Source organism: Callospermophilus lateralis, chromosome 2 (genome assembly GCF_048772815.1).
Source record: "Callospermophilus lateralis isolate mCalLat2 chromosome 2, mCalLat2.hap1, whole genome shotgun sequence".
NCBI classification, from domain to species: domain Eukaryota; kingdom Metazoa; phylum Chordata; class Mammalia; order Rodentia; family Sciuridae; genus Callospermophilus; species Callospermophilus lateralis.
In genome coordinates, this window is record NC_135306.1 from 50,031,570 (window position 1) to 50,045,170 (window position 13,601).

A 13,601-nucleotide genomic window follows, 5' to 3' on the forward strand; every position below is an offset into this window, starting at 1 on the left:
GACCCTTTATTTCTTTTTATTAAAAAAGAAAAGAGCTCCTTTAAAATAGAGCTTCTCAATCATGTTAGTAAATACAATAGCTTGTATGTATGACTCATTTTTTATTTTTAATAAGAAACATTTGCATTTCACCTATTTCATATATGCATTTCACCTATTTCATATATGCATTTCACACACCAAAAACCGTGTGATCTAATTTTCATAACTACAACAAATGCAGTATTTTTTTAAACATCTGTCATTGACTACTTTTAAAATTATACCTAGCTCATATTCGATTCCAACAAAAACAAGGAATTACAGAACAGTTGTACAATTCAAATGAAATAAGCAATTAAAAAAAAATACAACCCAGACTTCAGAAGTTATACAAATATTTATGACCAAATAATTAACAAATGAGCACCTTAGTATCCAGACTCTAGTCTCTGAATAGCATTTCCCTCTAAAAGGGAACCAAGAAATGGCTGATTCTAGGTCTGGGAAAAGAAATACATAACATGAGCATGTAACATCTTGTCATATAAGAAAGCATGGAAGTCTTAAAATCTTACAAAAAGGCTACTAGAAAGGATCAATAAGCCAAAGATGAAATAATACAAACATCAATAAAGACATAAACAGAAATAGATTTTTTGTAGGGGACAGGGGAAACTGGGGATCGAACCCAAGGGTGCTTTTACCATTGCGCTACATTCCCAGTCCTTTTTATTTTTTATTTTGAGACAGCATCTCATGATAGAGTTGCTTAACACCTCGCTAATTTGCTGAGGCTAGCCTCTAACTTGCAATCCTTCTGCCAAGCTGCTGGGATTACAGGCACACATCACCAGGCCCAGCTAAACAGCAACAGATTCAAACAAAAATGCTTTAAAAAGAAGTTCATAATAATACCCTATGCTGGGGCTGGGGCTGGGGTTGTGGCTCAGTGGCAGAGTGCTTGCCTAGCATGTGTGAAGCACTGGGTTTGATCCCCAGCACCACATTAACACAAACAAATAAATGAAGGTATTGTGTCATCTATAACTAAAAAATATATTTAAAAAATAATAAAATTCTATTCTCCCAAATTAACTGATATGTTGTGGAAAACACTATAGTTCCCAATTTTCTTTTTTAAAAACTGTCTTCCCAATATATTTTGCATCTTTAGAAAACCAAACAGAAGACATTAGGGAGTTTCTCTTTATAGATATATTCCATTTAATAAAGAAGAAATGACAGAATTAGACCATCACCATTTTACAGTTTCCAATGAATCAATTATCTAAGCATTAGAACATTAATAGTTACTAATGCCTCCTACTGGAGGAGAATATACAGCCATTTATGAAGTTGTCTTGCAAAATTAAACACATGAATATTAAAAACCCTGAATATGAGAAGTTTTTAGATACTAATTTATAGAGTTGCAATTAGCTAAATTAGAATTTTCGAAAGCTAGTATCTAAAGGCAAATGACTTAATTTTACCAAAAAACAAATTTCAAGGGGGAAAAAAAGAATCTGTAGATTTAAAAAGATAAAACCCTATCAATTACAAGGCATGGAGTTTGACCTTTATGCTTCAAACTAACTCCACAAACATAAATTTAATACTTTTGAGAAATCTGAATAAAGACAGAGTAACCTGATAATGTTATTTATTTGGAGGCAGGGGTCTTTTGGTATGATAATGGTACTGTGATAAATTTTTTTTGGTTTGGGGTGAGATCAGGGATTGAACTCAGTGACACTCAACCACTGAGCCACATCCCCAGCCATATTTTATATTTTATTTAGAAACAGGGTCTCACTGAATTGCTTAGGGCCTTGCTAAATTGATGAGGCTGGCTTTGAACTTGCGATCTTCCTGCCTCAGCCTCCTGAGCCACTGGGATTACAAGGCATGTGCCATCATGCCCAGCTGATAATATTTTTTTAAATGCCTCTTTATTTAGAGTTACATACTGAAATATTTACAATCAGAATATATGTTGTTTGAAATTTCTTTCTAAACAATCTAGGAAAGGGGAATTAAATGAGGGCTTGCATAAAAGAAGAAAGCCTATAGGCTGAAAAGTATTGAAGCTAGGTCAAGGGAGTCATTACACTCCTCTGCTAATTTTTAATATACAGTTTAAATTTTCAGTTTTTAAAAGTTTAAAAAGTTTTTTGTTTATGTAAAACTCTTTATTTGTCACTTCATGTTATTAAAAAGCGTCTATCTCTGGAAGGAGACACATGCCTGCAAGAAGAAGGATGGCAAATTTGAAGCCAACCTGAGCACCTTAGTAAGACTCTGCTCAAAAAATAAAATAAAAATGGTGGAAATATAGCTCCAGGGTAAAACAGTTGCCTATCTTGTGCTAGTCCCTGGATTCAAAACCCAGTTACCCTACTCCCCCCCAACCACCAAAAAATAAAAGAGAGTGGAAGAAAGAGTCTACCACAGAAGAATTATGTACTATTCCAATGCATACTTACAAGAAGCACATAACATGATTACATTATTACATACCACAACTTCCTGCAGACTGTTTGGAAGACTAACTGTTGAAATGCCATGAAATGGTCGTTGGGAAAAGTCAATGTTTTGCAAAGGGCCTCCAACACTGTGACTTCGAGTCAAAGGTACATTTCGCTTTGATAAACTATTAGGCACAGATGGCACTTGCACAGTTTGGACATCTCCACTGATTTTCTTTATTTCATCGCTTTAAAAAATAAAGAATAAATGCTATGTTGGTTCTGAAAAATAATGTAAATCTGGGTAGATAAGAGTATTTTTCTACACTGAGTTCTGAGTTTATTAAATATCCTAGAAAAACCAACACTGCCATTTAGGAATTAAATTCAAGCTGAAGGTATAGCTCTGTGGTAGAGCACTTGTCTCATCTGAACACTTAAAAGCCTCCCCCCAAAGAATTAAGTTCTTTTCAAACATGTTTTTAAAACTAGTCAGGAGAACAGACGAAATGGATGATTGGTAAGGTTTGGGAAGAGGACATATGTCATAACTTTAAAAAACTAAATACCCATTCACTTTATTCAAATGTTATTTCATCTTTATTAAACAAAATCACCTAGATATATACTGCATACAAACAGGTACAGTAGATTCATGGAGAGATATTTAATCTCTATCATGCCATGATCCACTTAAGGATAAAGGCCAGCTCTGAGTTACTTTTTTATTCTCAGAACTTAGCATAATGCTTACAAAACAACAATCTCTTAAGAAATGTTTGGCTCAGACAATATTCAAGAGTAAAATCTATACTTCACATTGAAGAGAATATTCTGGAAATTGGCACTGATTACACTAACAAGAAAAATATTTTCTTCTGTTCATTTTGTGAAAGACCACTATAAAAAAAAAACAAAAAACTAAACTTAGTTCAAAAATGTTTTACCATCAGATTCTTTCATTAGATATTTAAATATTAAGTGTTACTAAAACAGGAAGATTTGTCTGGGGTTGTGGCTCAGGGGTAAGAGCTCTTGCCTACTGTGTATGAGACTCTGGGTTAGATCCTCAGCACCATGTAAAAATAAATAAGTAAAATAAAGAAAGGTATTGTGTCCATCTACAACTAAAATTTTTTTATTTAAAAAAACAGGAAGATTTAATTTTATTAATGTCAAAACTTGTGCCTACAAGAGTCTGGATGTCTTTAAAGACAGAATTCTTATAAAGGTACTTAATTTATTATAGAGTTCGCTGCACTCTTTGATACCTTGATTCAACTGCATAGCTTGTTTCTTCAGTTATGGTCTGTTTAGGTTTTGGGAAGTCCACAAAGTTAATCAACTCAGGTTCTGCTGAATTGCATACAGGTCTGTGTTCCAAGGGTTCACTTGCTAGAGGAAGGCTGCCACTTTGTAAACTGTCACCAGAGGTACTTGGTTTCAAGAAAAAGCTAAATATTGAAGAGAACAACAACAAAAAATCCTGTTTAAAAAAATCTGTGAGTCCTCAAAATTTTAACATACTTAAAATTAACTATATTGTAAAGTAATCATTAATACATTAGACAATCCAAAAGGGAAATACTGTCTGTTTTAAATATCCACACACACTCCTGTTCTTATTCTTTCTCTCCTCCTGCCATAAAAATTTTAAATAAAAAGTTCAGTGTAGTCCAACATAAGATTGCTTCAGTTTTTGAGAACTACTGAAGAAAACTAGGAAGAAGGAAAGCAAAATACTTTATTAATTTCCTAAGTTTAAAGAAAGAAACATTTTATTATGTTAACCTGTAATTGTTGATAATGATACCCCCTTTTCCCCCCCACTTAAAAATCTCCATTTTGGTCTCTAGTCACTTCTGCTCTATTTATTTATTTCAAACTTCTCTCTTTCATTTTCCCTTTGGGTAGAAATTGGGTAAGGTCTTATAGCTCCTCTAAAAGGACATTAGAGAACTTTCTGAGGTAAAGATAATACTTTGTATCTTGAACACAGCTTGGTTTGCAGAAATGTATTTGCTTTACAAATGGCATGTTTATTAATATTTGTTGTATATTTTATTGTATGTAATTCTGACTAGTAATTAATTATATGTATACTGAAGTCTTTAGAGAAAGTCTATGAGAGTGATAGAGATATGGAGGGTTAGATGATAAAGCAAGTATAGTAAAATATAAATTGGAGAATTCAAGAGTAGACATTGGCTATTCAATGAAAATAAAGAAATCTTTAGCTAGCAGTGTAGGTCAGTGGTAGAGAACATGCTTAGCATGCTCAAGGCCCTGGATTCAATCCCCAGCACTCTCCATCCTCCCCCAAAATCTTTAAACTTTGCTGTAAGCTTGAAATTTTCCACAATGACATACTGGGGGTGGGAAAAAAAAATAGTGTTTCAGTATACCCTAATGACAAAATATTTATAAAAAGATTCTGGTTACAATAGCTTAAAAAAACACAATTAAACAAAAACCTACAAGGCACATGGAAAATACTTTAAAAGTCCTAAAGAAGGGCTGGGGATGTGGCTCAAGTGGTAGCGCGCTCGCCTGGCATGCGTGCGGCCCGGGTTCGATCCTCAACACCACATACAAACAAAGATGTTGTGTCCGCCGAAAACTAAAAAATAAATATTGGAAATTCTCTCTCTCTCTCTCTCTCCCTCTCTCACTCTCTCTTTAAAAAAAAAAAAAAAAAAAAAAGTCCTAAAGAAGATCTGAAAAATATGGAGAGATATACTATGTTCATAAATAATTAATAATAAAAGAAACATTTTCACCAAATTAATCTATAAATCTAACGTGATCTAATGCAAATAGAGTAATAAAAACAATAGAGTATTGGGGAGGAAATGTACAACTAGAGTGCAGTATATATGGGAACTTGATATATGATAAAAGTGATACCATGTATCAGTGAGGAAAGGATAGGTTACTTAGTAGATGATACTGAGATAACTGGCTTATTATATGGAAAAAAAATAAAAGTTGGATTTCTACCATCACCCATGAAAGTGGAATCTAGATCATCTTAATAGCCAAATATAACATTTAGCCTAGCATGCACAAGGCTCAGCATTGAAAAGAAAAGATATTCCGGGAGAAAATGAGAGTGAACAACTCTCAAAACAAGACCACAAAAGCACAACTCATGAGGTTGGAAAATTACTAATTTCTTCCAAGGAAAGAATATCAAAAATATTCAATGAACTAGGATGTACAAGGCCCTGGGTTTAATCCCCAGCACCAGCCCCCCCCCCCCCCAAAAAAAAAAACCTCAAGTCAGCAGGAAATCAATCCTATTCACCATAGCTTCAAAATGAAACAAAAACAAAGTAGAAATAAATCTGACCAGGGAAGTGAAAACTATAGAACACTGAAGAAAGAACTGAAAATGACACAAGTAAAAGGACCTCCCATGTTCATGGATAGGCAGAATTAATATTGTTAAAATGATTCAATGCAATCTCCACCACAATACCAATGACATTTATCACAGAACTAGAAAATCAACAATTCTAAAATTAATTTGGAAAAATAAAAGACAGAGAAGAGCCAAAGCAACTCTAACTAAAGAAAGCAATTCTGGAGAGATCATAATATTTGACTTCAAATTATACTACAGACCTGTAATCCCAGCAGCTTGGGAGGCCGAGGCAAGAGGATCACAAGTTCAAAGCCAGCCTCAGAAACTTAATAAGCCCCTAAGCAACTCAGCAAAACCTTTCTCTATAAAATACAAAAAAGGAATGGGGATATGGCTCAGTGGTAAGTGCCTTGGTGTTCAAGTCCCAGCACCAAAAAAAGAAAAATTAAAAAGAAATGTTATACTACAGAGCTACTGAAACAAACAAAAACTGCATGGTACTGGCATAAAAACACACACAGAGCAATGGAACAGACTAAAAGCACAAAGACTGGAAGTTGAAACAAGAGGATTACAAGGTTAAGGCCAACCTGAGCACTTTAGCTAGACCCTGTCTCAAAATAAAAAGGGCTGGGAATGTAGCTTAGTGATGAGTGTCCTGAGTTCAATCCCCATACCACAAAAAACAAAAATCTCCAGAGAGATACTCATCTTTGATAAAGAAGGCAAAAATAGTCATTGGAAAAAGGATAGCCAATGGTGATGAAAAATCTGATTTTCCAAATGTAGATCCTTATCTCTTTCACTTTGCACAAAAGTCAACTCAAAATAGATCAAAGATCTAGGAATTAGCTGCTTAGAAAAAGCAGCTCCTAGAAAAAAACAAGGTCAACATTACAACATGTAGGCACAGGCAATGACTTCCTTAAAGACTCCTAAAGCTCAGGAAAAAATACCATGAATTGATAAATGGGATGGCATCAAATTAAGTTTCTGAACAGCAAAGGAAAAAATTAAGAGTATGAAGAGAAAACTCACAGAATGACAGTAAATCTTTGCTACCTACTCTAACACAGGATAAATATCCAGAATAAAGAACTCAAACATCTTACACCCTCCAGCCCCGCCACTCACACAAACACAGATAATCCAATTTTTAAAAAATGGGAAAATGAGCTAAATGGACCCTTCTCAAAAGAAGAAATACAGCCAGATGTGGTGGCACACACCTATAATTCCAACAGCTCAGGAGGCCTAGGCAGGAGGATTACAAATTCAAAGCCAGCCTCAGCAACTTAGTGAGGTCCTAAGCAACTTGGCAAGACCTTGTCTCAAAACATAAAAGGAGTAGATGATGTGGCTCAGTGGTAAAGAGCCCTTGGGTTTAATCCCTGATATAAATCAATAAATGAATGAATAAACAAACAAACAAACAAACAAACAAATAAATAAATGTATGCTGGAGAGGATGTGAGGTAAAGGGAACATCAACATACTATAATGATATATGCATACCTATGTTCACAGCAGCACAACTCACAATTACCAAATTAAGGAACAGGCCTAGGTATCCATCAAAGGATGAATGGACAAAGAAAATATAGCATATATACAATGGAGTTTCAGACATAAACAAGAATGAAACTGTCATTTGCAGGAAAATAGATGGAACTTGAGAACATTATGTTAAGCAAAATAAGCCAAACTCAAAAAGTCAAGGGTCATATATTTTCTCTCATATGTAGAATCTAGAGAGGAAGATGTGTGGGGGTAATGGTGAGACATGTGTATGGAGGTGAGGATCTTCCTTCAAACAGAAAGATGACCAGCAGAATAGAAAAACGGTACTGGGAGAGGAAGAAAAGGAGGAGATACTAGGAAACAATATTGACCAAATTATATTGTTACATTTTGTGCATGTGGAATATGTAACAATCTTACTATTATATATAATTACAATACAGCAATTAAACATCAACAAAAAAAAATTCAGTGGAAAAAAATGGGCAGGAAATATAAACAGGCAATTCATAGAAAATGTTGGAGTAACTAGTAATGAAAAGACTCAAACTTACTTGTATTCAGAGAAATTGAAACAAAAACAGTAACACTTTTTACTCCTTAGAATATGAAAATTAGAAAAATGCTAATACCAACTGCTGGTAAGTTTGTACAGAAATGAGAATTATTGGGCACTATTGATAACAGTATAATATTTGGAAGCAATTTTTTGGTATGTACTGAAATGACATACAAAAATAACCCAGTAACTTCACTTCTAATAAGTGAAGATCTAGGAATTAGAATAGAATCTAAGCAGCTCCTAGAAAAAAACAAGGTCAACATTACAACATGTAGGCACAGGCAATGACTTCCTTAATAAGACTCCTAAAGCTCAGGAAAAAATACCATGAATTAATAAATGGGTTGGCATCAAATTAAGATAAGTTTTCTGAGAGAAAATACTTCACAAGTCTAAAAGAAGATAAGTTTTCTGAGAGAAAATACTTCACAAGTCTAAAAGAAGATAAGTTTTCTGAGAGAAAATACTTCACAAGTCTAAAAGAAGATACATATTTTGCCGTATTCTGCATCACTGCAGTAATAATTGCAGTAATAAAGAATTGAAAGTAACTCAAATGTTCTACAATAGGATAATGCAAAAGCCAGTATTAGCTTCCTACAAGATAAAAAGAATAAATTAAATGTATACATAATATTTCTAAAGATTGAAAAGAAACTGAGATTTTCAGCATTATTCTAATTACATATATTAAAAATTGATAATAATACAAAACAACCTATATATGTTATACAGATATGTATTCAAGGATATATCACATACAGAAGAGTTGGTATCTTTGTTGGATAAAGGAATGAGTGGAAATGGAGAAAAGAGAATAAATAAGAGGGCCTTGTCCAAAAAAATCAGGATAGTGCATCAAGAATTAAGAGTATGATCCAGGCATGGTGGCATGCGCCTGTAATCCCAGCAGCTCAGAAGCAGAAATGGGAAGATCAGAAGTTTAAAGCCAGCCTCAGCAACTTAGTGAGGCCTTAAGCAACTTAGTGAGACCCTGTCTCTAATTAAAATATTAAAAAGGGCTAGGGGTATAGCTCAGTGGTTAAGTGCCCTTGGGTTCAATCCCTGATACCAAAAAGAATAAAAAAGTTTAAAAAAATGTATTAAGAGTATGATTTGATTTGACCTCATGCCTGAAACTATATAAGAAAAAAATAAAGAGAAAACATCTCCAGAATTGAAGATTAAAAAAAAAAAATACACAACTTTGAAAGTGCATGTATAGCATGTGCAAGTGAAGCCCTGGGTTTAATTCTTAATGATCAAGAAAAAACAAAAGGGGCTGGGGATGTGGCTCAAGTGGTAGCACGCCCGTCTGGCATGCATGTGGCCCGGGTTCAATCCTCAGCACCACATACAAACAAAGATGTTGTGTCTGCCAAAAAACTAAGAAATAAAATATTAAAATTCTCTCTCTCTCTCTCTCTCTCTCTCTCTCTCTCTCTCTCTCTCCTAAAAAAAAAAAAAAAAAAAAAAAAGAAAAAACAAAAACAAAAATAACTACTAAAGGCACACAATAATATAAAGTTGACCTGCTCCATAAGACAAATAAAATATTAACTATAATTAATCAGATCACCATACAGTTAGCAAACTCTCAATTACTTAATGACTGGTTACAGACCAGTTAGTCTCCTTTCAGTTGACTAGAAGTTGCTCTTTTCACTGTAGCAGAAAGTGACAAGTTAATAGCTGAAAACATAATTAGAGTCACCAAGGCAGAAGGTCTGAAATAAGGCCTAACATTAGAGTTTTGAATTATCTATAAAGAAAGTTTAATTCTAAGAATGAACTACTACTGATAATCACATATTAAATAAAATGGAAATGTAATCTCCTACATTACTACTACTTTCTCCTCAAATATTAAAGGTGAAGGACAGAAGGGAAAGGCAAGCCTGAAGCCTACTGTAAATGATTCATTCTTGCCCCAGGAGTAGTACATTTAGTGGGACACTTACCTCTTGAGGGACTTTTACAATACTAACCTTGGAGAGCCTCTCAAGTCTTTAAATTCTATATTGAGAAGAGGCAAGAAGTTGCTTTTACAGAATGGACATGCTGTATTCAAATTTGAATCATCTGCTGTCCATCCAGCCATAATTTCTTCATCATAAACCAAAGCTCCACAAGTTCTACATTGTGAACAACTTGACATCAAAACCTAATAGGAAAATAAAAACACTCAGAATCTCTAAATGAAAATGAGCCTTAATAGGCCATTCTCTATAATAAACAGAATTTTACTTATTTTACTAAGCAAATTTGGAATAGTTCTATTATATTACAATTAAAACTACCAGTATGTTGCCTTACTTATATATAAAACATCAAATAAATTCATCAAAATGACTTATTAGTCTGTCCATAGGATCTCATAGAAACCTGTTAAATGCTATTCTTAAATAAAAATATGTTAACAGCACTTTATTACAGGCAGAATATAGTACTTGTACCTCCATTGCACAATTCTGATAGATGCTAGACATGCTGGTATTTTGGGATGAACCATGGTCTGATTTTTCAAAGTCCTGCCCCTTTATGCCTCTTGGAAATGAAACTTCACCTAAACAGGAATAAGCATCAGAACACATTAAGTAGGAGAATGTCCTTATGTCTTGGAAAAATGTGTTTAGGGGAAAAATATCATGAAATCTGCATTTTCAAATTGCTTAATATAAAAAGTATGTGTGTGTGTGTGTGTGTGTGTGTGTGTGTGTATGTGTAGAGAAAGAGAGAGAGGGAGGGAGAGAGAGAAACTTAATAAAAGTTAATTAAATCTGAGGACATAATTGCCCTCAGAAGAATTACAGAATTAGGGGCTGGGGTTGTGGCTCAGTGGTAGAGCGCTTGCCTGGCATGTGTGAGGCACTGGTTCGATCCCCAGCACCACATAAACAAATTAAATAAACAAAATAAAGGTATTGTGTCCATCTACAACTAAAACAAAATTTAAAAAAGAATTACAGAATTAGAAGAATTACAAAATTCTTTCAAATTATTAGGACATACGGAATTTTTTCATAATAAAAAGAAAAAAAGCAGGTCACTTTTTTTTAAAGTAACAGAGCTAAGAAATTTTAATGATAGAGCCCAAGATCTTTAAAATCTGGTTCAAACACTGAATTACCCAGAAAGCTAGATAAAAATGTACACCCCAAGGCCCTGCCCCACAAATTCCATCTTAGAAGTTTTAGGCTAAAATTTGTTAGATGATTCTGATGCATTATAAAATTCAGAAACTAATGATATAATGCACAAATACATACAACTAAAATTAAAACAAGTGACTATAATACTTGTAGGTAATACAAAATAAAACTAATAATAAGGTGTGGCTACTACTAAAAAATCTATCGGATAATCTCAACAAACAGGGTTTTGGGAGGGGAGGGTTATGAGCATTTAAACTGAAACAGACAGGGCTGGGAAAAGAGCTCACAGGAAGAACACTTGCCTAGCATACATGAGGTCCTGACTTCAATCCCCAGTATATAAAAATAAATGATAAATAAACAAATAAACAAAAGAGACTAAATGAAGAAAGGAAAATCCTTCCCCATACCTGTTGAATAATGCAGTTTTCCAATATCTCCACTGCTGCTGCTACTGCCAAGGCTTGTGTTGCTTTGGGTAAGTTCACTAGGGACCAACCCTGAGACACTTGTGTTCGGAGATACATTTTCCCCCAAAATATGGTCTTCCAAGCCAGCTGGGAAGCTGTAATCTCTATTAATTTCCTCCTTTAATTGAAAAGAATAAAATCCCACATGCATAAACAATATCTTCTCCAATGGGAATATACTCACTCCACTATTATCAGAATTAAACTCCATAGCTTAAAACAAATCATTCATATATATGTACATGAATGTATGTATGTGTATATATGTGTATGTGCATGCATGTGTGTGTGTGCGCGCACGCCAGGGATTGAACCCAAGGGTGCTTAACCACTGAACCACATCCCCAGCTCTTTTTAAAACTTTGTATTTAGAGTCTCCCAGTGGCTAGGATTACAGGCATGCATTACTGTGCCCAGATCCTATTTTTTTCAAAACCATGAATTCTTCTGTTATTTGAGACTTCCCTTCCATACTCTAAAAATATTCAAGAAGTGATCTGCAATATTTAATCTATGTTGCACCACAGGTGAGTTTGGGGTCTAGTGTCTCTCAATATAAAATAAAGGAATGTTAAGAGGTCTCTGTCTCCAATAGAATCAGAGATGCCAGTACAGTTAGGGAAGGGGTTTTAGAGTCAGCAAGCTTATCACCTTGGCTCTTTATCACTTATTGGGTCTATGAACTCACAGAAGTTAATTTTCTAACTTTTAATTATTATATCATCTGAAAATGTGGATAATATGAGACCTTTCCAAACAAGGTTGCTCTAAGAATTTCAGCTGGGAATCTGTTCAGCATAACAAACAATAATTTTAGAAACAAATAACTAGTTTGTAATTACCATAAGTGATTGAAACTTTAGTTGCATAGAAATCATCTCAATAATAAGTTCCAATTTATTTATTTAGGTATTTTTCTTTAAAAAGGCAAGATTTGTATTGTCTTTGGTATAAAACCATGTTAATTATTATTATTATTATTATTATTAGTAGTAGTAGTAGTACTAGGGATTGATCCCAAGGGCCACTCAACCACTCCTGAGTCACTGGACCCTCCAACCAGCGACTCTTTAAATATATTGCCAGTCAATGTCTTTTCCTAAAATATAGCTTCAAAAGTAAGAACATGGGCTCTAGAGTCAATATCTATGGCTTCAAGTCTTTGTTCTGCCACTTACTAGTTGTATGATCTTCAGACATTAAACTTATTACTCATCTATAAAATAAAAATACTACTACTACATAGGGTTGTTATGAAAATTAAATATATGTTTATATATATATTCATATACAAAAATAAATGTACAGCTTATAACAGTACCTAGAACACACTGTAACAATTATAATAATAGCAAATATTTACAAATAATTGTGAATTTGAGACAGGAGAATCATGAGTTCAAAGCCAGCTTCAGCAAAAGCAAGGCACTAAGCATAAGCAACTCAGTGAGACCCTGTCTTCAAATAAAATACAAAATAGGGCTGGGGATGTGGCTTAGTACCTAAGTTCAATCCCAGGTACACCCCTGCCTCAAAACAAACAAACAAACAAACAAAAACCCTGTCATTTCTACTGAAGTACTCCAATACCACATAAAGTTGTGAAAACAAAGGTAAAACTTTAATTACCTTTTTCCCATAAAATAAGCCAAATGCCCTCACTTCCACTTTTATAAAACAAAACAAAAACTAATGATTAATTCTACTTACAATGATTTTTAAAAGTCTTAATAATTTTGTCATGTAGTATGAACTCTATAGTTTAAATGGAAGAGACTTCATACACACACACACACACACACACACACACATGCAGGCAAATGTTGTTTTAAAAATAAAGTGCTGCTGGGTGCAGTGGCACACATCTGAAATATCAGCTATTACGAAGGATGGCAAATTCAAGACCAGTCTGGGCAACTTATCAAGACCCTGTCTCAAAATAAAATAAAAAGGGCTGGGGATACAGTTTAGTAGTAGAATGCCCCTGGGTTCAAGTCCCAGTACTGAAATATATAAGTAAGCAAAATAAAATAGAAGTCCTATGCAAATATAACATGACATTGTTATTAATTTCAA

The 13,601-nt window shown here is 34.0% G+C and overlaps 1 protein-coding gene across 4 annotated transcripts in view; it reads right to left on the bottom strand.

Annotated features, from left to right (window-relative positions):
- The window catches only part of Dennd4c (DENN domain containing 4C), a 113,958-nt gene that overhangs the window by 10,523 nt on the left and 89,834 nt on the right, over positions 1-13,601 (bottom strand). For all 4 annotated transcript variants that reach the window (XM_076845941.1, XM_076845939.1, XM_076845940.1 and 1 more), the window contains 5 exons: positions 11,466-11,643; positions 10,357-10,466; positions 9,889-10,064; positions 3,722-3,904; positions 2,503-2,698 (listed from right to left, as the gene is read on the bottom strand). In XM_076845941.1, the coding sequence (XP_076702056.1) occupies positions 2,503-2,698; positions 3,722-3,904; positions 9,889-10,064; positions 10,357-10,466; positions 11,466-11,643 (843 nt within the window). The remainder of the gene's footprint in view (positions 1-2,502; positions 2,699-3,721; positions 3,905-9,888; positions 10,065-10,356; positions 10,467-11,465; positions 11,644-13,601) is intronic.